Source organism: Aristolochia californica, unplaced genomic scaffold (assembly GCF_029961685.1).
Source record: "Aristolochia californica isolate CCGP_79_NKW_82.1479 unplaced genomic scaffold, dmAriCali1.0.hap1 SCAF_10, whole genome shotgun sequence".
Lineage (NCBI taxonomy): Eukaryota > Viridiplantae > Streptophyta > Magnoliopsida > Piperales > Aristolochiaceae > Aristolochia > Aristolochia californica.
Genome location: NW_027181771.1, coordinates 23,470,744 through 23,498,657, shown reverse-complemented (window position 1 = coordinate 23,498,657; position 27,914 = coordinate 23,470,744). Strand labels below are relative to the sequence as shown.

The window sequence follows — 27,914 nt, the reverse complement described above, 5'->3', positions numbered from 1 at the left end:
CTTGCTTAGACATTGTTGCTGAGTTGTCTAGATGATGTACTCTCTAGAATGAGCTACTTACTTTTCTTTTTATAAGGACCATTGGGTGGACCATGGCCAGTCGAATGGATATATTGCCAAAAATTTATTTTTAAGGTTTTTTTAACTACACAAGATACTTAATGCATATCATTAGTAATGTTGGTGTACATTGATCATCAAAATGATCTCAAAGGTTATCTTAGGCCGACATCGAGACCCTTGAAAATTGAAGGAAACTCCATTTTTCAACAAGTCAAGTTCAAAGAAGAAATCAATGACAAGAAAACAAAGAATCTGACATTCAAAATTTTTTCATCCAACGAATATCATAACCGATCAATTTGGAGTGCCTTATGCTTCCATTCAGATTAAGATCAACCTCCTTGATTTCTTTTATTGAGGCATACAAACTCCGTCCACTCTAAAAGATCGAATGAAAAAATGCTATAAATAACCAAGAAAATATAAAAAAGGCATATCTTATTCAATTATGCCTAATTTTATATAGAGGCATGTTCAATTTCTGTTTACTACATGAAATATAATATGATTGAGGAGATTAAATTGGAGGCTGTCTTTTGTCCCTTAAATGAGTTTCATTGAAGAGATAAAATCACTATTTGGTGACACTTATAGCAGGAGAAGCGAGGACTGGCATTTCTAATATCACCTTTGTAATTTAAAAGAGATGATTTTCAAGATGAAAACATCTCTATGTGACTTTCTTACGATCACAAACTTACCCAAGTTTGAAACCAAAAGAAATGTAAAGGAATATAAAGAATTTCTACATTGGGAACTCTTATGATTTAGAATATCCAAAAATATTAAAGATATAAAAAATATTAAAAATTGAAATAAATAACGTAGAAAAATTGTATAAGATACTTGTATTCAGTTTTATGAATCATATTCACTTCTATTGCCTTTGGACTAAATTTTTTTACCAAAGGTGAAATTTTGATAAAATTGGAAAAACACCTACAAGATAATAATTGTCACTTCTAATTAATGTTAAAGGATAGCTTTATTATGGGAAAGGTGGTTTTTTAGTTTAATTTTCTACAATTAGGAACCACTCAAAAGTTGACAAGGTGAGTTAGAGTAATGTGGCCCGTATCAACCTCAAGAATCACCATAACAGGTAATGCCCGTATGGTTACTTCTAATATGCACCATGTGTTGGATTCGATTGGGTATATTTCATCTCTCAAAGACAATATCAACACCCCTAAATTCCAACACATATTACTCACACGATATAAGTGACAATGGTATCCCTTGGTAAGAGAACTAAAGGAATGAAATTCCAAATGATGTTATAAGTATTTGAGGGGAGCGATTACAAAGACATCCATTAAATTTCACATATAGGATAGATAATGAAGGTGATTGTGAAGTGTCCAAATGATGCAGGCATGTGTAAGACTCTTGTGAAGAGATCTAGGTTGATGACTGGTTCAATCTCAAATTACAACCTTATTAGGGAGCTTTGACTTTATCCATGACAACTAAAATCTCTCTTACGAGTGTATTAGAACCTTCACATATGTGCATGGTCACATACATGCATGGGGGGGGGGGGGGGGTGATTATGTATATTATAATGCCAATTGTATAGTTTACATTCATGCACAGTAATGAAGGTACACATTGAAGCAATTATATAAAAAGTACACAATGGATTTTTAGAGGCTTCACAATCCTTATGTGGATTTCTTGTCCACCCCATAAATGTTTTTACAACTTGAAGCTATTCTTGTTAGGAATTAGACACCATAATTCCAAACCAATGAGAGCAATAATAATAAATATAGAACAAAGGAAAAGAAAACACAAAAAATAACAAGATTTATACAGGTTCGCTTCAAGGTGAGACTACGTCCTGCCTTCCACTGCTGCAGTAATCCACTAGCAAGATGAAGTAGTTTACAAGAGAAATTTCACACACTTACAAGTGTTCTCTCTAACCTCTCTCAGGCTACAACTCCAGATCATTCTTGGTGATGATAAACCCCTAACAAAAACGTCTCTAAATTATAAAGAGAAAATTAGGCAACCACGACACAAGAGTAAAATTCCCAAACTGCCTTTAATGAAACAACAGTTACTATGTCGTGGATCTGTGTACCGACTTAACGTAAGGCACTGATTAGGCTCCATAACTTAACACTTCTAAGCTTGGGTAGTCCTTCAACATCCACAACAAATAATCTCTAAGAACAATTATAATGTTATCCATAGTGACTCGCCAACCAATTTGCATACCACACTCTCACTAAGATTTACAATAGTTAATTAAGCACACTAGCCTAGACCCACAAAAGGATCTTCCAGCAACTAAATAGGCTATACAAGAATAGACAAAGGGATTGTCAATACCACTTGCTTATGTCTGACACTCACGCCATAGAAATTACAATTCCACCAATCAGAAAGTACAATTGGGATAGAAGACTAAAGGGAAAAGCGATAAATTCCCCTTATTTTCCTTTTCTTTTTTTTCTTCTTCCTCCTCCCTTTCCTCTCCATCTTCTTCTCCTTTTCCATCTCAGATCTTTGTCCGCTATGATACCATGTTGATTTCTAGTGCTAATACATTAACACGAGAGATTTCAAGGAGAGGAGAGAAGAGACTCTAGCTCGAGGAAGAGAGGAGAGAAGAAACTAAGGGAGACAAAAGACAAAAAGAGAGAGAGGTATGGCGAATTTGAGCAAAGAGGAAGTGACTTGAATGCTCTACCCCATACCTTGAGGCTATATTTATAGTTGTGAGTTTACAATGACTATAATCCCCTTAGGGCTACATGTTTAAAAAGGAAAGAAACATAAGAGGTCATCCACCAGCTTGTATATTTACAATTCTCTCTCATCTCTATGGAAGTTCTCCTTATTTACTAGTAATGCCACCCCTACACATGTGGCTGTCATTTTACACAATTTTCTATTTCCTACCCCATAGGACCGTCTCCCTTACCGGTGTTGATATAATTGAACTACTTGGATTGGAGAAAGGAGGAGAATTCCTCCACCCAAACTATTTTAAAAATAATGTCGTTGGGCTGCCATGGCAAGATCAATGAAAACTTGGTCTCAACACTATGTCGGTTTTAAATATAATTCTAACCATAAATTTTCAGTCATGTTGGTATAAACCGTTCAGAAAGTTGAGGCTTTTTGTTGCTACTTGACCATTTCTACTTCAAATGTCGATTTCTCTTTCTATAAAAATTTAATTGCAATAATTCTTTTTGAATTGGAATCTAGACTCAAAGATATTTCCAAAAGTATATAATTTTCTATATGAAAATCATCGTAAGAGAGTGAGACATCCAATGAAAAAAATATTCGGAAAGAAGACTAAAGGTAAAAATGAGAAACTACTCTTTTTTTCCTTTCTTTTTTCTTTTTCTTCTTCTTCCTCCTTTTATTGTCCATCTTCTTCTCCTTTTCCATGTCAAATCTTTGCCCACTTTAATACCATGTTGATTTCAAAGGACAACACACTAACACAAGAGATCTCAAAGGAAGGAGAGAAGAGAGGAGAGAAGAAACCAAGGAAGAGAGGAGAGAAGAAACCAAGGAAGAGAAGAGAGAATAAAGGAGAGGAGAGAAGAAACCAAGGAAGAGAGGAGAGAAGAAAGGAGAGGAGAGAAGAAACCAAGGAACAAAAGAGAGAAGAAACGAGAGGAGAGAAGAAACCAAGGAAGAGAAAAAAGAAGAAAAAAGATAGATGTGTATGAACGAATTTGAGCCAAGAGGAAGATGCTTGAATGCTCTACTTCGTACCTTGATGTGATATTTATAGTTGTGGGGGTGTTTATAATAACTAAAATGCCCTCAGAGCTACATGCTTCAAAAGGAAAAGGACATAAGAGGACATACACCAACTTTGCATAATTATTTACTAGCCATGCCACCCCCTACACACATGGGTGTCTTTTAACTTTTATAAAGTTTTTCAGTTAAAGCTTAATATTTTAGTGCTTGGATTTTAAAATATGATTCAAATACTTCATTACTTGATTTATGGGAGTTTTTCATTTGATTTTCATATCATAGAAGGCTCAACATCTTTGTATTGAGTGATTGATTAGTAGACTTCCTAGCATTACCAGCTTTGCAGCTGTATTTTTAATGTCTTTTAGTTTAATTGTTATTCATTAGAGCTCCTAAATTTTTGGTAGATTCACCTTATGATTGAGTGTAATCTTGTTTTGAGTTTCATTATAATATTTGTTTATCAAGAGGCTCAATTGTGCTTTAACTTAGACAAACAATCCTTGCATTTGTAAATCATTAATCAAGACTTGAATAAACTAATCGGTAACTACTGAAAATCCCATAATTAGATATAAGTACTTATACCTAATAGCTGTTGAAGGTCTCATCATGAGGGCATGAAGTAGCTTTATGTCCAAGACCATTAGCATGATAAGAAGAGGTTTAATCCAACAATAGGATGATAAATAACCAAAGGAAGGAGAAGACTATTGAACATGAACAATGTACAACATGGTTGAGAATGAGACTAACCTGGAGAACCTAGTGAAGAGAGACTAACCTGGACTGGAGCCGAAAGCCATGCAGAAATGGAGAGGAAAGTGGGGCAACTGCTTATGTGATTATACAGGTTGTAGCGTCTCAGCAGAAGAACCTGTGACCTGGAAAAAGTAAAAGGGGTTCACAACTGTTAAGCTCGTCAAAGCTTTCAAAAACGTAACTCCACCAGCCAATCTTAACCTGCTCTAGTTGATGCTTTACCATCTCTGCTTGTCTCTACAACTCGTTGAGATCCTCTAACATTTTGATAAATGCAGAAAGTGCTTGCTTAAACAAAATAAAACATTACCTGCCTAAACCGATAGAAAGGACCTACTTCCTTCCTTCCCAAACTCCATGAGAAGTCTCCACAGTAGCCTGTAATATACAGAAACCTTTAAAAATGGGAAGGAGAGCAGAAGGGCGAGGATATAAGGGTAATATTCGTCCTTATTAGGTGGTCACATCCACCCAATTGCCTGTGGGCCTCGTTCTTCTCGTCCCTCGGGAACTCCGCTTCAAATCCTCACTACTTATCGCACCAATCTGACGTTACCATTCTTCATTACGCCAGCTAATTATTGCCCAAAATTGTTAATCTGAAGTGGGAAATGGGCCTACTCAATTCATTTTGGTTTTTGAATGATTTCTTTTATTTCCACATTAAAGCCATTACATTATTAAGTAGTTGTATGATTGAGTTCCACTTGAAATCAATATTAGTGGACTCTTTTACTCTCAAACCGTATCTTACATGCTAGTATGTTTATTTTTGGAGCATTTGAAACGACTTGCAAAGTATTGAAATGTGAGGATAAGATTTCAAATCTAAGTATTTATATGCATGTACTTTGAGATATATCAATGATAATTGGTCAACTACGGTGAACTAGTAATAGTACACAGTGGGATTGGCTTTGTGTGTGTTCCCCAATTTGTGTGATTTGAAAACCAATCCCAAATTTATATTGAACTTATATTTTTAAATCATTATTATTAAGTATATTGTCAAATCAAGTCAAATACTATTTTGAATTGTTGATTACATTGAGTAGGTATATAGGATTAGAGTACCTGTTTGTTTGTGTTTTGATTATTAAAATCTACTTATTGAGAGGTAATTCACAATGAACTATATTATAAGCAATCACAGCAATTTGGGTCAAGCCTTATGTAGCAAGACCTTGTTCACCCCAAAGTGTTTGGGAGAACCTATTGTGGTTGAGTAGAAGGTAGGAATTTGTATTTTCTATTGTGTGAGAATAAGACCTTGTGTAAGTACGTGGTGCTGAAAATCCCTTAAATCTAGGCTTGTGTAGCCTAAGTTAGCTACTGAAAAATCCTTTTGTGGGTCTACACCAATGTACCTAATTAATTGTTGCAAATCTAAGTGAGAGAGTGGTATGTAAGTTAGTTGTTTAGGTCAATTAAGTTGTGTCCCTATGTGGGCAATATTTCAATTAGCCTTAGAGGTGATTTGCTATAGATGTCATAGGACAACCCAAGGTTAGCAAAGCCTTAAGGTGGAAATCATTTTGGATTGTGGACTAGCATTCTACAGAAGGACTATGAACCCTCTAAAAGTCATGTGTACTTTGTTTGTATTGCTTCCACATGTACCTTGATCACTTTGCTTGAATATTGGTGTTGTACTTCAAATTGAACCAACCCTCCAACCCACCCACTTTAGGTTTGTTCTTCAGCATACCTATTCGAGTTCTAATACACTTGATAAGAGATTTTGATTGCCTTAGATGAAAACAAAGGTTCCTAATAAGGTTGTAATTTTATATTGAACCAATCATCAACTTAGAAGTTTGAGGAAGAGTAAGCTCAAAGCCTTCTCCATAAATCCTTGTTTTGATGATAAAAAATATAGGGTATTGATGTTTTTATTTTAAGTGTGCACAAAGTATGAATTTCTCTAAAAGAATCAACTCCACAAGAAAGGAGTCAAGAACATGAATGAGTAGAAGGTTATAATATTCAAAGTTTCATTGCCTAACTCAATTGTAAGATGATGAAGTCGAGCACATATCCATGGAGCTGACTATTGTCAACAAAAAATTTTAAAAATTTGTTACAAGCAATGATTTAAAAGTTGATGGATTTGAGCACATGATAGATGGAGTCGAGCACATGCCTCTGGAGCTGAATATAATCAACAATTGTTAAGAAAGGAGTTCAAAAGTCATTACAAACAATGGTTGGAAAGTAGAGTCGTGCACATGCACAAATAGACAAACACAAACTCCAAAAATTCAAAATCCAAAAAATATCAATTTAGAAATATGGAGCCGACTGCATAATTAGGGAGGGAGTCAAACCCATGCACTCAACAATAAGCTAAAATCAGTCAAATCTAACTTACAAAAGGTTTTGATTTAATTAAGGAGTTGACCGCTATAGGAGGAACCAAGGTATAGGATTTTATCTCCACTCCAAGGAGTCTACCTCCTGTAGGAAAACATAAGATGACTAAACCTGAAAAGGGTCATTGGATCAAATTGGTTCGATCCCAAAGCAAAGGACTCGACCCCTTGTTCCAGAAATGGAATTTCAAGCATAGACCTCAAAAATTTGTAAGTGTTATACCAAAATGACATTTAGCACAAATATTTTATTTTAATTATTTTTTCATATTTTTAAATTTTTATTTACTAAGTTTTTGGCAAGATCTAGAAACCAGCCAGGAAACAAGTAACAACTACTTTTTTTAATAGAATTTCAATTCTATAAATGCACAAGCCTTCTCTAGCTTTAAAAACCATCTTAGTGTTGGCCCAAGTGGCTTCTCAAGAGGGGGTGAATTGAGAATATCAAATTAAAATTAAGTTGTGTGTGTAATCAAAATTCATGCATAAAATCAATTCAATGTAAATCAAACATGCACACACCATAGGAGATAAAAGAATTTTTGTTATCGATGTTCCCCTATCAGTATTCACCGCCCAAGAACCCTTGCTTGGGATATTCCATTATTCAAAATCTCTAATAGCCAGAATTATATAATGAGATTTTTGTCTCTCTTTAAGCCATGTGAAGCTCAATACACGCTTTTACAACACCGATCTCCTCAAGAGATTGTTGCTAGATTCTAGCTCTAGCTAGCCCTTTCTATCTAGATTCTATAGGTTCAAGATGAACATTTCACAAATTTAAGAAAAAATAAAAAGAAAAATGTACATCCTTAGTAGGTGAGATCCTTCTCCTTGTGAGATCCAAACTTCCTCTTCCTTGGCAACTACATGTGAAGTGATTGAAGGAGCTTGACTATATATGAATGCGAAGATGGGATGGAAAGAGATGTGAAATTTCAAAAAATATGGCTCACTCTTTCAGTTTAAAACACTTTTGATAGATTTTACAAGATTGAGAGTAAAAGCTTAATATATTTGCCACTAAGTGTTCATTAACTTCTCAATACATGGTTTGGTGGGGTATTTATAACTTCTACAACTAAAACTAATTATTTTTTGCCTATATGCAAAAATTGGTACTTTGATTTATCGATCGTTGTTAAGTGATTGATCAATCAATTGATCATAACAACTGTTTTTCTGTTAGACAGTGACTTATTGATTGATGGACTGATTGATCAATATGTTACCGTTGGTGTAAAAAATTTATGTTTACCGATCATTGACTAGGAGATGATCGATCAATTAGAATTCCCTCGGGTTGTGCAAAACAAGTACAATCAATCAATGCATTTCTCCTGATCGATCATGTTTTATGTCCCTGACTGGCAAGATACTGTTTGATAGATCAATTAGGTGGGATGTTCGATTATTCCATGTAAAATTTGCTTGCCAAGGCAGAATTGATTGATCAATCCAAATGGGATTATCGATCATGCTTTATAGCATGGAATGGCCAGGTTCTGGATGATGGATCAATCGACTATGGTTGATTAATCATGCTTTATATTTTTGGCCTGCATGCTTCTAGATGATCGATCATTGGTAGAGGTTGTTTGATCATTCTAGTGCCAGTTCAGCTATGTTGACTTTTTAAGCTTCAGAATATTTTTCTCTAAGTGCTCTGTGATGTTTATGATGTTCCTAAACATGTCTATATGAAATTGATGACCTAAAGCTCAAATTTCACAATTGTAATTAAAGAAGGGAGATTAGGAATACTCTCTTACATTGTGACTAAGTTTGGACATTTGACTTTTATATTTGAACTCTAGTCTTCTCGTTGTCTTCTTCCTTGGGAGTGATTCTTCAAGAGATGTCTTTCAATGATGTTTGAGGTTGTTGGAAGACATGATGTAATTAGAGTGTCATTGATGTAATATATTCTTTTGTCTCTTCTTCACTTTTACTAGGATAATTGTAATATTGTTACTCCATAACCCCATTCTTCCTCCTTTTTTCTCCTCAACGTGTGTTCTCTTCTTTACCCAAGATGGTATCAAAGCAGTGATTGATTTTCAGGACTCATTGCTATGGACTTCTTTGCTACTCGGATTATGTGGTATTAAGGCATTGTTCGGTGTTGAAGACGTCATGGGCATTCTGTTTGAAGAAGACTGCCCATGATGATCTCAAGAAGATATGCTCCCTCTATTGACTTCTCTATGAAAAAATAGATATATCATGCTGGTCCTTGGCGCCTATCTCATGCAAGAAGTATTTGTTTCTTGGTATTTGCTTCAGTAAGATTGGTGTTTCTTATTTTTGGAAAACAAGACCGAACCAGGAAGACAAATGTAGTGATCTCTGGTTGATTATCCGCTACTGGTTGAATGCTAATTTACTCTACTGGTAAAGTTTTTTTTTATTCCATAACTTTTGTTGTTTCATCCGCTCTAAAATTCAGAATGATCAGTTTGCTACTGCTGTAAAAGAAGCAGTACGAGATCCTGGAATGCTAGTGTGTTTGTTGCTGTAAGATGTTGGATTATTTTTTTGAAAACTACTGATGATCATTATCGAAATTCTTGTGAGGCTTGACAAATTTTGGAAAGTTGCTCGAATGGAACATTCAATTGCAAAGCTGGAGCATCCATCTGCTAATCTTGGTTCCACGTATGCTAATAATCGATTGGTTACTGAATAATCTCTCTGGTTGTTGTTGATTAATTTGCTAATAATCCAAGAAAAAAAAGATTATTGCTTCAGTAAGTTGCTCCATTTTGGCCATTGAAAGTCATTACTTACTATGTTTGGTCATCAGTAATTCTGTTGTTGGCAGATTTTAGTAGCATGCTAATAAGCCTATTGCCTGGTATTCTACTAGACCTCACTGATTGATCTCTGGATGAGCTAGCATTCTTGTTGGACTTCGCTGATTGTTCTCTGGACAATATAGCATTCTACTAGCATCGTTATTATTGAAAAGTTAGTGATTTATCTGAATTAAGGATTGAACAACACTGTTCCTTATCTTGGAAAGCTTTACTCTAAGCTATCATGGCAAATTACTGGATTGACGACATTACGTCACGGTGTTGCTTGGCTTGGATATTTTAAACTAGAAAGTTGTTGTTTTCATATCCTTCTTTGTTTTGCATTGCTGTTTTCGGTTGGAACCTTCGTTGTTTATGGCTTGTCTCCTTCGCTGGCCTTTCCATTATCTCCTGAGCCACCTTTGAGATTTAATCATTGTTTGGAAAGTTGTTTTCTTACTAGAAGGCCCACTTCATCTTTTGATCTTCTGCCAGTTTTTTATTTGGTCCAACACTGGTAGATGGAACCGTTCCTTCAGATAAAAAAATCCTGGTATGTGTTTCTTTATTTAGAAAAGTGTTGAGCTTATGGAGGAAGTCGTGGCAGGTTTGGCAACAGAGTGTTTTTTCTCCGATTGATAATTTGATGTTCGAAGTATCTTTATTCTATATCTTTACTTACTTGAATCCCAGTTGGGACTGAAGATCTCTATTGCAGTTTTAGACGTCTCTATAATTGGATGAATCCTTATTATTCAGGCTTCATCAAGTTGGCGATGTATCTTGCTGGTTGGTATCTTCATTCAAAAACTTTCTTGATTGGCAGCTTCATTGGCTTGTATATTCAGTCAAAAGTGATTTCAATCTGAGCTGGAAGTTTATTCCAAGCCTTGAATCCCAGCCGGTAGTTTTATTCTGAGCCACGAATCTCAATTGGTTTATTTGGCTTCCATTTGACTTCTGAAACCAAGGTTGGGGGATGCCATGATTGTGCAGTTGAAGGCACGAGTGACACTTTAGAGCCCCTAACATTTGCTTGATAATACCGAATCAAGTTCCAAGCTTGGGTCTCTTGACTCAGCCTGACTTGGACCAGGTTAACTCAGACTCATGAGCCCATTATTCGGAATTTGAGCCCATTATTCTGAATTTTATCCCATTATTTTGAGTCTTAATTTTTGGTAGAGCCAGATTGGTCTCTTGACTCAGCTTCACCCAAAATCTTGACTTGGGCCCTTGACTCGGCATGACTCATTTTATTTTTACTTGGATTATTACCTTGGATTATCATCAACTTATTACTTGGTGTACAACTTCCTTATTCAAGGATGGACTCATTGTAGTTTATTTCATGTGTCCTTATTAAGAACTTTCATTATTCACCTTGTGATACTCTCCCTTACAAATTTTTGATCTGGTAGTCCTCTCACTAGATTCGTTTTTACTAGTTTTTTCAAGAAATTTATTCATATATGTCCTAGTCTCTTATGCCATAACCAAGATTTATCAATTTTTGCACCCAAACAAATGGCACTAGTTGAGGGTAAATTGACTATGTTCACTACATAGAGATTTCTATTTCTATGTCTCTCTAGAACTTGTTCATCATTTTCTTTCTTTACTAAGCATTTGTCCTTTTCAAATGAAACTTGGTTTCCTTTATAAAAAATTGACTAATGTTAAGCATGTCATGCATCAACCCTTCTACATAATACACATCGGATATGAAAGAGGTTGAGGTACTTATTTTACCAATTCCTTTTTTGGTACCTTTGTTATTGTCTCTGAAACTTACATGACCTCCATCTTTGGGATTGAGTTCAATGAAGTTCTTCTTATCACTGGTCATGTGCCTCGAGCAACCTCTATCAAAAATCCAAAATATTTTTGGTGTCTTGGCTTGAAGACATACCTACATCACTGTTGAATTTATGGGAAAGATAAAAACTTCATTGACTTGTTGTAATCAGTGTACGTGAACCTCTATTTATAATTGAGGAAGGTAGTAGAATCTAATTACAATAAAACTACCTTTGTCCCAATTACACCCAAACTCTAACACTTAAAGATAAGTCCAAGCATAATTAAATAACTCAATATAGATAAAAGACAAACCTAAATCAAACTAAAACTCTTCTAGGACGTGACCATTAGATAAAGATACTTTCTTGAGTCCTTCTTGATCTTCCAACCGATGTGATAAGGATCCCAACTCATGGTAATCGTTCTGGGTCCTACTTATTATGGGCTTGGGCCAATCTTGTGGGCCTTCTTTGGTTGTTTGGCCCATCTTATTTTAATCTTAGATATGTGGCCTTCCTTGGTCGTGTAGGCTCGAGCCTTATCTTCCAACAATCACGAAAAGTTTAACCCTTAGAGATCCATTTTATGTTGGGTCCCTTTGGGATAACATTTGAGGTTCTAGCTTATTTGGGCTTCCAAACTTGTTTTCCCCACTTCTTTTGGGTTACTACAACCTTTTTGGTTGATTTGGGTTTGATGCCTTTTTAATTCTTAACTTCACAAATGTGATCATAGTGACTCATCTCATTGCAATAGTGGCATCTAATGTGAGGAATGGGAGAAAATTTATTGTTTTGCTTTGTACTATTCTTTCCAACTTTCTTCTTAGGTGTGGATTTGAGAGATAGAAGTTTGACTTGATGTTCTAAGTCTAAACTCTTCTTTTCAAATGCAAGTCAAGCACATGGTAGCTTGTCGATCAATCCATTTAGTCTTGAGGCATTTTCTATATATATTTCATTAGCTTCCTTCATGAAAACAAGCTCTTCCTTGAGCCTTGCAATCTCATGTAATTGAGCATTGCATTTTTCTTTATATTTGTTTAGACAATGAATAGACTTTTTTCTTCAATTGCATCCCAAACTGAGATCAAGACTTTCTTCTTTTTGTTCTTGGGATTTTTGCCTGTAGCTGGGGTTCTTTCTTCAAGCTTTAGATATTTGTTCCTTCTATGTCCTAGTTTCCCACACTCAAAACAAACATCAGTTTCCTTATAGAATTTGTCATTTTGAGTTCTATATTGGCCTTTTATGAAATTCTTCTTTTTCCTCTAGATTCTTTGAAGATGTCTAGTGATGAAACTTACGTCATCAGAGCTTTCTTCACTAGAGTTACTTTCAACACTCGGCTTGTCCATAAGAGCAATTTTCTTAGCTTGCTCTTCCGCAACATCTTGAGGTTCCATCTCATAAGTGAGAAGGATTCATAGTAGCTCTTCTGAGCTTATAGTTCTAAAGTTATCATTCTCATGCACGGTTATATTCCTTGCCTCTCATAACTTTGGAAGTGCCTTGAGTAGCTTGTCATTTTGTCTATACAAGGAAATCTCTTCTCCTAGAATATTCAACTCATTAATTATATGAGTGAACCTAGAGTTCATCTTAGCTATTGACTCACCTAGTTTCATTTTGAATTCATCTTCTTGGGCTAGCAATAAGCTAATTCTAGAGTCTTCTACTCTAGTGATTCCTTCATGTGTGACCTTTAATTTTTCTCAAATTTCCTTGACAATTTTACATGTGGGGACCCTTTTAAACTCATTTGGTTCTAGGTTTAAGGCCTTAGAGTTTGTCTTGAGCTGCACTTTCTCTTTCATAGTTAGCTCATTGAATTCATTTTCAATTAGAAGGCCATATTCAAGTTTTTGAGGCTCAAAAGGACCACTATTGGTTAGATGCTATATGTCCAAATTCATAGATTGAAGGAAGAATTCCATTCTTACCTTCTAATATCCATATTTGTTTTCCATTGAACAAAGATGGATAGTTGACATATTGTTCTTCGGGAAGGAGCAATTTGTCTTGAGATGCCATTTATTCTTTTTTCAAAATCATGAGGATTTTGATTTCAATTAAGTGTCTGGCCCACTCTGATACCAATTTTTGGCCCAATGGCTTCTCAAGGGGAGGATGAATTGAGAATATCAAATAAAAATTAAGTTGCACATATAATAAAAAATCATGCATAAAAGTAAATCAAACCATGCACACACCATAGGAGATACAAATATTTTTGTTATTGATGTTCTCCTATTGGTATTCACTGTCCAAGAACCATTGCTTGTAGCCGAAATTACCTAAAGAGATTTTGGCTCTCTTTAAGCCACTTGTAGCTCAATACATTTATTTTACAACACCAATCTTCCCAAGAGATTGCTACTAGATTCTAGCTCAAGCAGGCCCTTTTTATCTAGATTCTATAGGTTCTTGATGAACCTTTTTCAAATTTAAGTAAAAATAAAGGAAAAATGTACACCCTTACTTGGAGAGATCATTATCCTCGAGAGATCCAAGCTTCCTCTTCCTTGACAGCACAATGTGAAGTGATTGAAGGAGTTTGACTATATGAAAGCAAGGATGGGATGGAAAGAGACGTGGAATTTCAAAGAATATGACTCACTCTTTCACTCTAAAGCACTTTTAAGAGATTTTTCAAGATTGAGAGTAAAAGCTTAGGATATTTACAAATAAATGCTCATTAAATTTTCAATACAATATTTGGTGGGGTATTAAAAACTTCCCCAACTCGAACTAGACATTTTTTGCCCGTTTGAAAAAATCAGTACTTTGATTGATCGATCATTGTCATGTGATTGATCGATCAATTGATCATAACAACTACTTTTCTATTAGACAGTAACATATTGATTGATGGGCTGATTGATCAATATATTACCATTTTTCTAGAAAAGTTAAGTTGGTTAATCATTGACAAGGGGATGATCGATCAATCAAAATTTTCTCTGACTATGCAATACAAGTATGATCGATTAGTGCATTTCCTATGATCAATCATGCTTTATGTCCCTGACTAGCAAGATTCTATTTGATCGATCAATCAGGTGGGGTGATCAATCATTCCATGTAAAATTTGTTTGCCTGGGTAGAATTGATCAATCAACCAAATGGGATGATTGATCATGCTTTATAGCATGAAATGGCCATGTTCTGGATGGTGGATCAATCGACTATGGTTTATCAATCATGCTTTATATTTCTTGCCCTTGCACTTCTAGATGATCAATCTTTCCAGTGTCAGTTCAACTATGTTGATATTTAAAATAGGAGAATGTTTTTCTCTAAGTTCTCTAACAAGCTCTAAGTGATGTTCATGATGTTCTTAAATATATCTACATGCTTTTTATGACTTAAAGCTTCAATTTCACAATTGCACTTAACCAAGGGAGTTTAAGAACACTCTCTTACATTGTGACTGAGTATGGACATGTAACTTTTACATTTGAACTCTTGTCCTCTCATTGTCTTCTTCCTTGTGGGTGCTTCTGCTAGTGATGTCCTTCAATTATGCTCGAGATCTTATGTAGGCTTGATCGTTTTGAAGTTTTAAACCTTGAGATGCATTGACTCTTGATGGTGAAATATATGAATACTTAGTTTTTCAAATTGTTAGATTAATTAAGTTTTTTTACCATAAAAAATAACATAGGAGTCAACCTATCATCAACACTTAACCATCTATACTTAGTGTTGTCATAAGTCCCTATGTGGACAAGTGTTGCTCAATGTGGACAAGTATTTGCTATTGCCATAAGACCTTGTCTAGGTATGTGTTTTTGTTTCCGTAAGTCCATATGTGGGCAAGTGTTGTTGTTGCTATTATTTTAGTAAGTCCTTGTGTGAAAAAAAGTGTTGTTATAGGTTATGTATTTGGAGTTTGCTAACTATAAGCCCCTAACTGTTTGGGGAAGGTGTTGTAATTGAACTTGTGTGGGTCTAATTTGTAGATGTCGTTTGTCTTTACAGAGTAGATCCTTTAACTCCAAGGTAAGAGATCCCCGGGAGTAGAGCTACAATCTAAAATAGTGATTGTGAACCACTATAAAAGTTGGTGTTGTGAATGTGATTATGATTGATTATTTTAAAGTTTTTAATTTTTTAGTAAACCTATTCACCCCCTATAGGTTTACTTTGAATGAATCCTTTCCAAACTCTGTCTTAAGTCACATGCCAAGTGTTGCTACTCTAACGCAAATAGCTTTGTGATGAAATATCCATAGGAATTAGTTATTTGTTGTATTTTTTTTCTTGTGAGTGTGCCACACACATGCATGGGAGTGGGATCCCTACTCCAAAGTCTTACACTTGCCCTCTACTATACAAACTAAAGCTACACGAAGAAACATGTACATAGAAGACATGCCCAAGGAATGAATCATGAACATAGAAATCATGCCCAAATAAAACCTATAAGAAGAGAGGTTCACACCCATGCAAAGGGGGACGCCTTCATGCATGGATGAATCTCAGCCACCTCAAGGATCTTCTATAATTAGTTATCCTACATTCATCCACATGAGGGACCCACCACAAACATAATTAGCTATTCAAGATTCTCCAACAAATCATACTATTAATAAAAATCAATCAAGGATATTTATCCTCACAAATCTCTCAATAAAATGGAGATAATCAAGGACAAATGAATCACTGAAGTGAAGAGGAACAATATCCAAGAATCGTAGAAGAAGAATGGAAGGAACAACCCATTTATTTGTACAAATTTTTAAAGACACCTAGTTGACACTAAGACACTTCAACATGTGGAATTCTAGACCTTTGTAATTCCTTTTTGTGAGGTTTTGAAAAACTATGTAAACCCTTGTATACTTAGTCTTCACACTGATTTAATTCAAACAATTCTTTTTGTTCCTCTGTTGGTGGTTTGAAGACTAGTTCTTGAGCATTGAAGTGTCTACCCAAATCTTCCTTGATTGCATAAATTTTCACACCTTCATCATCTGGCTGCTTCACAATCACCACCTTTATCTATCCTAGACAAGGTTGAGGAAGACCATACATGAAATTTAATGGGATGCCTTTTGTGATTTTCTTTTCTAAAACACATAAAAACATCATTTTGGATCTCGATCATTTAGTCCTCGTACCAAGGGATGCCCTTGTCACTTATTTCATGCATCGAGTAATATGTGTTGGACTTTGGGTGTGTTGATATTAGCTTTGAAAGATGATACATAACTAAAATAATCCAACAAAAGATGCATATTAGATGTAATGATACAGATATTACCAGTTACACCAATTCTTGTGGTTGATACGTAACACATTATCCACCTCGTCAACTTTGTAGTGTTGCTAATTATAGCAAGTTAAATGAAAAGATTCAAAAAATCTTAGCTAAGGTGTAGTTTTGGATAAAATTGAAAATTCACCTACAAAATAATAATTGTCATTTCCAAAACTACACCTTAGCTAAGATTTTTTGGTCTAAAGGCAATAGAAGTGAAAATTATTCATAAAGCAGTTTTATTTCTTGAATATTTTTTCATATTTTAAATCATTAGAGTTCCCAATGTAGCAATTCAATATCTTCTTTTTCATTTCTTTTGGTTTCAAATTAGGAGTAAGTCTGTGAGAGTAAGAAAGTCTCATAGAGATGTTCTCATCTTGAATATCATCTATTTTAATATCATTGATGATGAGATTCATCTTGGATATAATAAATGTTTTGGCTGAATTTATTTTAAAATCCATTATTATATATGTGAGATTTTGTGATTTTTTTGCAATGTTGTTTTTAGTCTATAGGGTAAATTAAGGCAATGAATAGTGTGCAAGAAGCATGAATGAAGAAATGAGATAGAATTCATATTCTAAAATCAGCAGATCTTTTTTGAGTAGTAAAAGAAGAAGAAAGCAACCTCATAAGGAGTTTGAGATAGAGGCTAGCAAATAAAGAAGCCACGGAAATGAGATAAGTTGAAAACCTAAAATCCCAAAATCTCATTTGATGTCTGCAAATGAAAAACTAAAGGCTCAAAAGGAACTATAGAGTATGGTGAAAGAAATGGAGCCTTGGGCTAGTTTATAGAAGAATTTGGGAGAAATGTGAATGAAACCAAATGAAGGGTATGAAGAAGTCACCTCAAGTTGAGAAAGTTGGTCATGAGACCAAGAGTGTCAAATGAGCATAGTTGGTAAGAAAATTGAAAAGGAGAAAGAAGCAGTAGGGTAAAGAACGAGAAAATGTAGCCCAAAAGGAGGTTATACACTCTAGACAAGGGTCTTGAAAATTAGCTTCTAGGAAACCACTTGGTAAATCTAGGTGAAAGAGCCTTGCTAGCTCAGCTTTAGAAGTGAAAATTGACTAAAAATTTTGACCAGTGTTTTAGTCATTGCGTATCGTTTTGTGAGTATGAAATAAGACATGTAGTCCCAAGATCCCTAAAAAGAGAGTTGTGTTTTGATTGTGATATTACTTGAGACTACTTCAGAAATCTTGAATGCATGAAAATAAAGGGAGTGTAAAATTTAAGGGGGGGGGGGGGGGGGGGGTGGGGGGTGCAATTACAAGCTAATGTACATATCTTAGGGGTAGTAGAATGCAATAGCCAGAGAGAGACCATTGCATGATGTCGGGGGAGCATCACTATAAGGGAAGCATACCTATAGTCTCCATTATAAATTTTGATGATATCAAAAGGAGGAGAAAATTTGAAGTGAATGTATAAAAATCCACACAAAGTCAACATAGCATTGAACTTTGGGGAGTCAAGATGAAAGAGTTTGAGTTTTGTATTTGGTATTCCTTTTATGCATTCATAACATTTGTATCACTAAAAACTTATGAGTGTCTGCTATAAAAAGGTAGGGAATGTTGGTTTTAAGAACCCCATTGAGATAAGTTTTATGATAAAAAACACTCAAGTTACCAATTATATGCCTTAAGTATGTTGTGTAGTTTAAAAATCCTTCGAAAGAAATTTCTAGTAGCATATCCATTTGATTGGCTATGGTCCACTTCAACTATGCATATAAAATTAGAAATATTAGATTCTATGATTCCATTAATTTATCTTGAGTTTTCTCTTAAGGTTGAGTGTAGAAGAAGAAGAAGGAAGGAAATTGAAGAAGAGAGGAGAAAGAAGAGGAAGAAGGAGAGGAAGGAGAAAGCTACACAAGAGAAAGAGAGTTAAGAGGAAAAGAAAGAGAAGCTTAGAGCATGTTGCTCTCTTCTCCCTTGGAAAGACTAAATTTAGACAAAGTTGCTCGTTTATATAAGTGAAATAGATGGATAGACATATAACAAAAAAAATTAAAATTTAGCCTTTTCCCTACTCCAATGCTCCCCTCGAGTTGATGCATACACATCATAGACACCCAATTTGGAACAAGTATTCAAAAGAGGTCTCATTGCAATCTCTTTAGTGAAGATATCAGCCACCTAGGTTTGGGAAGAGACATATTCAAGGCAGATAATCCCAACTGATTTATGTTTCTCAAATGAAATGATAATTTATCTCATTATGTTTTGTTCCTTTAGAAAAGACTGAATTGTAGATAACTTAAATAGTTGTTTGATTGTCACAGTGAAGTTTCATTGAGGTAGATTCAAAGAGAAGTGACTTCACCCATAATATTTCACTTAATGTATGTGTCATTGCTCCATATTTTACTTTTGCACTGGATTAGGTAACCACATTCTATTTCTTATTTCTACAGTCTAGGAAGTTATTTAGTTTAATGAGCTCAGAAATTTTTTTGAAAGAAATCTTGAAAAGAAAATGGAAAGAAACATCATAACTCAACAAAACCCCAGTAAAGTATAACAGAATTTTTCACATTACTTTGTAAGCATTGAACCGGACCTAATCTTACTCGGTCCAATTACTATAGGGCCAAACTAACGGGCCGAATCTTCCGGTTTTAAGCTAAATCTATTTTCCCTATATAAGAAACAAAAAATCATTGAACTGATGGGTTGAAACTGACACCACTCATCCATGTGGCAGTTTGCCTAATGGCACTTTCTGCTTCCATCCTAAAATGGTTGCTGACACAGCAACATCTGTCACGCCCCTTCGTCAGGTTTGTATCAACCAATTTCCTGGTGTCTTACAAATTACAACTAATTTTCAGGTTTGTTACAAACAATTTTATGAGTGCATTCAATGACTGCATTGTTTGTTACAGCCAGAAATGCATAAGCAAGAGTTATATAAATCAGGAAAGAGTAGGGGAGACCACCGATTTGCTGGTGTTTTACAAGTTACAGCCAACTTTCAGGTCTTTTACAACCAATTTTATGAGCGCATTGAATGTCTGAATTGTTTGCTACAATCAGTAATGTGTAAACAAGAGTTATGTAAAGCAAGAGGGAGTTAGAGCAATGAGAGTAGGGGAAAGAGAATCAAGAGTGTTTTGTCTTTCCTTTCATCTTCTTCTTCTTTTGCGTCTTGTAAAGAAATTGCAGCAAAGAAGAGGAACAACATAGCTGTTCAAAGTTGTGATCCTCTTTTTTCTAGGAGATTGGATTCCTATACTGCAATCGATCCATTTGTAAGTCTTTTCTCATTCATTCATCTGTTTAAAATGTGCTAATTTGATGCTCTCTCCATCTCTATTTGAATCCTCTTTGTTTTTTTTTCCTTTAATGGTGCTTTGTTAAATCTTCTCAACTCTATTTAAGTTCGTCTGCTTGCTTATCATAGCTAAACACTACGAAGTCTTGACAAGAATTTTACTAGAGCTCCGCCAGTACCTGAGATATATACAAGTTGAACAATCCAGTTTTTCAAATTGCAATGCTCAACCCAACCATTCTAGATGCTGAACTGGTTGGGTTGAGCATTCAATTTGACAAATGTGATGGTTCAAAGTAGCAGCTGGATGGGTTGAGTATTCAATTTGAAAGTCTCGAGTACAAGTGGTCTACATCCCTGGATAGTTCGAAGTAGAAGTCGAGGTCAATGGTGAGCATCTCGGAAGCTTCATTTAGGGAGGGGATGTCTTTGAAAGTGGGTTTGTCACAACTTGATCCTTGACCTTGAGACTCTTCAGGTTAGGCTTGCTTATCTCCATCTCTTTAGCTAAATTTGAACAATCTTCATTACTTTCATTTTTTAGAGATTTGAAACCATTGAAATTGTATGCATTAGGTTAAGTTGAGTGAAGGTATCGATGGACAAGAGAACAAATAGTCCACTTTTCTGTAGTTCTTCATCCAATGAATATCATCAAGTTCAAGCTACTTAACTCCACTCTTAATCTCTTCAGTTGAAGATGATCAATCTTCACTGACTTTAGGGAGTTGTAGCAACTCAAAGTCAAGTCCTCGAGAAGAGGGGACCCACTAATTATCTCACCTAATTGATCACCAGTAATGGCCACACGATAGAGAGCAACTCTTCTTAGGGTTTTGAAACCCTTGACATCTTGTGGAGGCTCTAGTATCCAGCAAGTTAAGTTGAGAGATGATATTGATAGACAAGAGAACAAAGAGTTTGACATTCTGAATTTATTCATCCACCACCTGATATCATCATTATCTATTGAGTTTGAGTGCCTTTTGACTTTGACAAATTTAATCCATTCTGTAAGATCGAATGAGTATATGTCACCGAGACAAAAGAACGAGAGAAACTTCTTAATCTTGTCCAGAGTATGGAGTTGTAGAAGTTGGTAAACAGCTTGTACATCCATAATAGTGTCAACCCTATAATAGCTACTTTAAATTTGTTGTGAACTCCTTGTCAAGCCTATAATAGTGTTGTAAATCCATAAGGGTTCCACAAGTTTATCCATTGCCTAGACAGAATTAATGTAATCACTGCACACTTCAATGGAAGAAAAGAGAGTATGTAGTGAATAATATTTTCTAGTAGCTTGTTGATATTGTCAGTCTTCTGAGTAAAGGTTCTCTTATGCAAAAAGTCCATTGACTGGCTTTTTGTTTGTTACACACTGCTATTTGTGATCTAAAATAACAAAAAAAAAGTACTATGTTAATCAATCTATTTTCTAGGCAAAAACTTGAGTTCAAGTGATTTGTATCCCTGGATAGTTCAAATTAGAATTCGAGATCAAGGGTATGCATCTCTGTAGCTTCATCCAGGGAGGGTGTTGTTGAAAGTGGGCTTGTTCCAAACTCTACCATTGTACTTAAGACTCTTCAGGTTCAGCTTAGTTATCTCCATCTCTTCATCCGAAGATTATCAATCTTCATTGCTTTCATTTTTTAGAGATTTGAGACCATTGAAAATGTAATGAGGCTCCTTTATGCATCAGGTAAAGTCGAGTGAATATATTGATGGACAAGAGAACAAACAATCCGGTTTTTTGAATTTCTTCATCCATCGAATATCATCAAGTTCAAGCTACTGAACTCCTATTGCAGACAAATCAATCCACCTCGTGAGATCAAATGAGTAGTTCTCACAGGGTTCAAAAAACAAATGAATATTCTGTTGGTGTTGTTTGTGATACCAAATCAATATTCTGTAACTCTCCAAATTCTCAATAAAATTGTAAAGACACGTTTTCTTTGTATAGTAATGAATCTTCTCAGGGTTGTACATTTATTCCATAACTTGTCCCCTCAATAGGATTGTTTGCTGCATTGAAGAGATGATTCGCTACTTCCTCTCACCCCCTCAACCTCTTAAGCAAAACGAGAGTTGAGTGAAAATCCGAGAGATAATAGAAAATCAGATTGATTTTGGATAAAATCAGATTGATTTTGGATCTTCAAAGAAACGAAAGCGATAATGACAAAATCGCAGAACCCAATTGCGATTTGCGTTTCATGAGTTGGAACCGATTTCAGTTAAACTCAATTAGTTTCGATCTTGACTATGACTCTTTGCCGAAAATCTACCGAGCGAACGTCTTTCTACTGCTGTAAGTCACTGCTCATCTAATCATCATCTCTGCACGCTCAGCTGTTACTCCCACACGTTAGTCTCTTTGCTCTTCTCTCTTCTATTTTATTTTCTGTGTCATCTTTTTTTCCCTGTTCTTCTTCTTTCTTTTCTATTTCGCCTGTGTTTCTCTTCTCTTCTGTATTTTCCACTTCAGGGCACATTTTCATCTACGAATGAGGAAGATAAGCCAGTGTGCCTTCAATGGATCATGCTGGCGTTTGTTTTTTGTTTCACCTTCTTAATGTTGACTATTTATTAAAAATTATACACTGTTTTTGTTTATTCATAATGGGAGCATTGTTAATGCCCAATTCTGTTTTTATTCCTACCATTATGTTGGGATTAAGATTTTGAATTTTCGTAGAATTAATTCAGACTGAAATGGATTAGCAATGAAGAGAGGATTTCTCTGTATCTATGATAAAAATTAGCATATCAAGAACGTATTGTTTATATGTATGATGCATTAGTTGATGCATATTGTATTTAAGCATTAATTTTATTTATTATTTGTATTTAAGTTTTAGGGTTTAGGGTTGCGGCTCAGAATTGGGTTTTTGAAAACATGGCCTTGAACACACAGGTCAAGAAACAAGGTTGTAGGAAAAAGAAATGAACAGGGTTGAAATTGGCCAAGGTTGGGCTTCATGTATGGAGTGAGGGTTAGATTTTGGTTGATAACAAGGTCAAGGAAACAGAAACACATGTGGGTAAGAATCAATTTTCTACTTTTGGAACTTTTACAAACTTGAGTTGTTTTTTGAAAACCTAAATACAGTTTCGAATAAGATGGAGTCGAGGGAAAGGGAGCAACCTCTATCCAAAATCCAAATTTTTGAGCCTTGTCTTGGAGACATACCTACATCACGAAAAGTCTAACCCTTAGAGATCTATTTTAGGTTGGGTCCTTTTGGGCTAACATTTGAGGTTCTAGGTGATTTGGGTTTCCAAGCTTGTTATTCCAACTTCTTTTGGGTTACTACAACCTTTCCGGTTGATTTTGGTACCCCAAGTTTGTTTGATGCCTTTTTCATTCTTAATTTCATAAATGTGGGCATAGTGACTCATCTCATTGCAATAGTGGCATCTAATGTGAGGAATGGGAGAAAATTTCTTGTTTTGCTTTGTACTCTTCTTTCCAACTTTCTTCTTAGATGTGGATTTGAGAGATAGAAGTTTGACCTAAGTCTAAACTCTTCTTTTCAAATGCAAGTCAATCACATGATAGCTTGTCTATCAATTCATTTTGTCTTGAGGAATTTGCTATATATCTTTCATTAGCCTCCAACAAGCTCTTCCTTGAGCCTTGCAATCTCATGTAATTGAGCATTGCATTTTTCTTTATATTTGTTTAGATAATGAATAGACTTTTTTCTTCAACTGCAACCCAAACTGAGATCAAGACTTTCTTCTTTTTGTTCTTGGGATCTTTGCTTGTAGATGGGGTTCTTTCTTCAAGCTTTGGATATTTGTTCCTTCTATGTCCTAGTTTCCCACACTCAAAACAAACATTTGTTTCCTTATAGAATTTGTCATTTTGAGTTCTATATTGGCCTTTTATTAAATTCTTCTTTTTCCTATAGATTCTTTGAAGATGTCTAGTGATGAAACTTACGTCATCAGAGCTTTCTTCACTAGAGTTACTTTCAACACTCGTCTTAGGCTTAAGAGAAATTTTCTTAGCTTGCTCTTCCTCAACATCTTGAGGTTCCATCTCATAAGTGAGAAGGATTCAATTATCTTCCTTGCCTCTCATAACTTTGGAAGTGCCTTGAGTAGCTTGTCATTTTGTCTATACAAGAAAATCTCTTCTCCTAGACTGTTCAACTCTTTAATTATATGAGTGAACCAAGAGTTCATCTCAGGTATTGACTCACCTAGTTTCATTTTGAATTCATCTTCTTGGGCTAGCAATAAGCTAATTCTAGAGTCTTCTACTCTAGTGATTCCTTCATGTGTGACCTTTAGTTTTTCCCAAATTTCCTTGACAATTTTACATGTGGGGACCCTTTTGAACTCATTTGGTTCTAGGTTTAAGGCCTTAGAGTTTGTCTTGAGCTGCTCTTTCTCTTTCCTAGTTAGCTCATTGAATTCATTTTCAATCAGAAGGCCATATTCAAGTTTTTGAGGCTCAAAAGGACCACTCTTGGTTACATGCTATATGTCCAAATTCATAGATTGAAGGAAGAATTCCATTCTTACCTTCTAATATCCATATTTTTTTTCCAATGAACAAAGGTGGATAGTTGGCATATTGTTTTTCGGGAAGAAGCAATTGTCCTTAGATGCCATTTAATCTTTTTTCAAAATCACGAGGATTTTGATTTCAATTAAGTGTTTGGCCCACTTTGATACCAATTGTTGGTCCAATGGCTTCTCAAGGGGAGGATGAATTGAGAATATTGAATTAAAATTAAGTTGCACAAGTAATAAAAATCATGCATAAAAGTAATTCGATATAAAACAAAACATGCACACACCATAGGAGACAAAAAAAATTGTTATTGAAGTTCCCCTATTGGTATTCACTACGAGAGAACCATTGCTTGGGAAATTCTTCTATTCAAAAGCTCTAATAGCCGAAATTACATAAAGAGAATTCAGCTTTCTTTAAACCACGTGTAGCTCAATACATGTATTTTACAACACCAATCTTCCCAAGAGATTGCTACTAGATTCTAGCTCTAGCTGGCCCTTTGTATCTAGATTCTATGGGTTCTAGATGTACCTTTCATAAATTTAAGTAAATATAAAGGAAAAATGTACACCCTTACTTGGAGAGATCATTCTCCTTGAGACATCCAAGCTTCCTCTTCCTTGGCAACACAATGTGAAGTGATTGAAGGAGCTTGACTATATGAAAGCAAGGATGGGATGGAAAGAGACGTGAAATTTCAAAGAATATGACTCACTCCTTCACTCTAAAGCATTTTTAAGAGATTTTGCAAGATTGAGAGTAAAATATTAGGATATTTTCAAATTAATGCTCATTAAAATTTTCAATACGATGTTTGGTGGGGTATTAAAAACTTCCCCAACTCAAACTAGTCATTTTTTGCCCATTAGCAAAAATCAGTACCTTGATTGATTGATCATTGTTATGTGACTAATCGATCAATTGATCATAACAACTAATTTTCTGTTAGACAGTGACATATTGATCTATGGACTGATTGATCAATATGTTACGGTTGGTCCTGAAAAGTTAAATTACTCATTCATTGACTAGGGGATGATCGATCAATCAGAATTCCCTCTGACTATGCACAAATATGATCGATTAGTGCATTTCCTATGATCAATCATGCTTTATGCCCCTGACTTGCAAGATTCTGTTTGATTGGCAAGATTCTATCTGATCGATCAATCAGGTGGGGTAATCAATCATTCTATGTAAAATTTGTTTGCCTGGGTAGAATTGATCAATCAATCCAAATGGGATAATTTATTGGGCTCTTTAGCATGAAATAATCATGTTCTGGATGATGGATCAATCAACTATGGTTTCTCATTCATGCTTTATATTTCTGGCCCCCTGCACTTCTAGATGATCGATCACTCCAGTGTCAGTTCAACTATGTTGACATTTAAAATATGAGAATGTTTTTTTCTCTAAGTTCTCTAACAAGTTCTAAGTGATGTTCTTAAACATATCTATATGCATTTTGTGACTTAAAGCTCCAATTTCACAATTGTACTTAACGAAGGGAGTTTAGGAATACTCTCTTACATTGTGACTGAGTATGGACATTTAACTTTTACATTTGAACTCTAGTCTTCTCGTTGTCTTCTTCCTTGTGGGTGCGTCTTCTAGTGATGTCCTTCAATGATGCTCGAGATCTTGTGTAGGCTTGATCATTTTAAAGTTTTAAACCTTGAGATGCATTGACTCTTGAAGGTGAAATATCTGAATACTTAGTTTTTAAAATTGTTAGATCAATTTAGTTTTGTTATCATAAAAAATAACATACGAGTCAACCTATGCTCAACACTTAGCCATGAATTTGAAGTACCTCACATTCATACTATGTGATCCACTTGTCCCATACTCTGAAATTAGAAGAATGGAGGTCTTCAACTTGAGTTTTTCAAGCAAACTAAGTATTTTTTTTTACATTCATAGTTATTTAGTACTTTGTTTGGTTGAGTTGAGTTTTGATAAATTACTTTATCTGAGTTTTGAATTTTGATATCAAAAGTCTTTGAAGAGATTATCGTATACTTTTAATTTTTTTACATAGTGGTGCCAATCATATTGGTAGAACCACTTAAGTATTTTTTATATTATATTATTTTGTTCCATTGATCTATATGTCTATCAAAAGACATATTGTGCTTGATTGAAAAGCAAGAGACCTTTGTTATGTAGTCATTTGTTAACTTGCTAAGCATCTATACTTAGTGTTGTCGTAAGTCCCTATGTGGACAAGTGTTGTTCTTGCCATAAGATCTATGTGGGCTAGTATTTTCTATTGCCATAAGACCCCATCTGGGCAGGTGTTTTTGTTTCCATAAGTCCATATGTGGGCAAGTATTGTTGTTGATGTTGCTATAGTTTTTGTTGTTGTTGTTTTTGTAAGTCCTTGTGTAAAAAAAGTGTTGTTATAGGTTTTTTATTTAGAGTTTGATAACTATAAGCCCTTAACTATTAGGGGAAGGTGTTGTAATTGAACCTGTGTGGTTCTAATTTGTAGATGTCATTTGACTTTACATAGTGGATCCTTTAACTCCAAGGTAAGAGATCCATGGGAGTAGAGCCACAATCTAAAATATTGATTGTCAACCACATTAAATATTGGTATTGTGGATGTGATTATGCTAGATTTTTTTAAAGTTCATAATTTTTTAGTAAATTTATTCACCCCCTATAAGTTTACTTTGAACGAATCCTTTTCAAACTCTGTCTTAAGTCTCATGCCAAGTGTTGATAGCTTTGTGATAAAAAATCCATAGGAACTAGTTCTTAGTATTTCCTTTTTGTGGGGTTTCAAAAAACTATGTAAACCCTTGTATACTTACGTCTTCACACTGATTCAATTCAAGCAATTCTTTTTGTTCCTCTGTTAGTGGTTTGAAGACTTGTTCTTGTGCATTGAAGTGCCTTCCCAAATCTTCCATGATTGCTTAAATTTTCTCACCTTCATCATGTTGAATTTATGGAAAAGAGAAATACTTCATTGACTTATTATAACCATAGTACATGAACCTCTATTTATAATAGAGGAAGGTAGTAGAGTCCAATTACAATAAAATTACGTTTGTCCCAATTGCACCCAAACTCTAACTCTTAACGATAAGTCCTAGTATAATTAAATAACTCAATATAGGTAAAAGACAAATATTACTCCAACTAGAACTCTTCTAGGACGTGACCATAAGATAAAGATGCCTTTGTGAGTCCTTATTGATCTTTCAACTAATGTGATATGGATGCTAGCTTGTGGTAATCATGGTTGGTCCTTGGGCCCATCT

The 27,914-nt window shown here is 35.0% G+C and overlaps 2 protein-coding genes across 2 annotated transcripts; both read right to left on the bottom strand.

The window, feature by feature from the left end:
* Nucleotides 1–20,514: 20,514 nt before the first annotated feature.
* LOC137942940 (F-box/FBD/LRR-repeat protein At1g13570-like) lies at nucleotides 20,515–21,222 on the bottom strand. The gene is made up of 2 exons (XM_068788657.1): nucleotides 20,772–21,222; nucleotides 20,515–20,624 (listed from the first exon to the last, which is right to left on the bottom strand). Exons 1-2 carry the CDS (start codon nucleotides 21,220–21,222, stop codon nucleotides 20,515–20,517), a joined length of 561 nt encoding a protein of 186 aa, XP_068644758.1.
* Nucleotides 21,223–24,194: 2,972 nt separating this feature from the next.
* On the bottom strand, nucleotides 24,195–26,696 carry LOC137942939 (uncharacterized). Its single transcript, XM_068788656.1, has 3 exons — nucleotides 26,680–26,696; nucleotides 26,461–26,539; nucleotides 24,195–24,599 (listed from the first exon to the last, which is right to left on the bottom strand). The coding sequence occupies exons 1-3, from the start codon at nucleotides 26,694–26,696 to the stop codon at nucleotides 24,195–24,197; spliced, it is 501 nt and encodes a 166-aa protein (XP_068644757.1).
* Between the last annotated feature and the right edge of the window lie 1,218 nt (nucleotides 26,697–27,914).

Excerpts from the sequence above, each read along its gene's own strand:
- LOC137942939 (XM_068788656.1), bottom strand. Across the intron at positions 24,600-26,460 it reads GTGGATCACATAGTATGAAT|CATGTAACCAAGAGTGGTCC; the intron begins GTGAGGTACTTC and ends TTGGACATATAG.
- LOC137942940 (XM_068788657.1), bottom strand. The coding sequence starts at position 21,222 with ATGGATGTACAAGCTGTTTACCAACTTCTACAACTCCATACTCTGGAC. Across the intron at positions 20,625-20,771 it reads GAGATTAAGAGTGGAGTTAA|ATTGTTCAAATTTAGCTAAA; the intron begins GTAGCTTGAACT and ends AAAGTAATGAAG.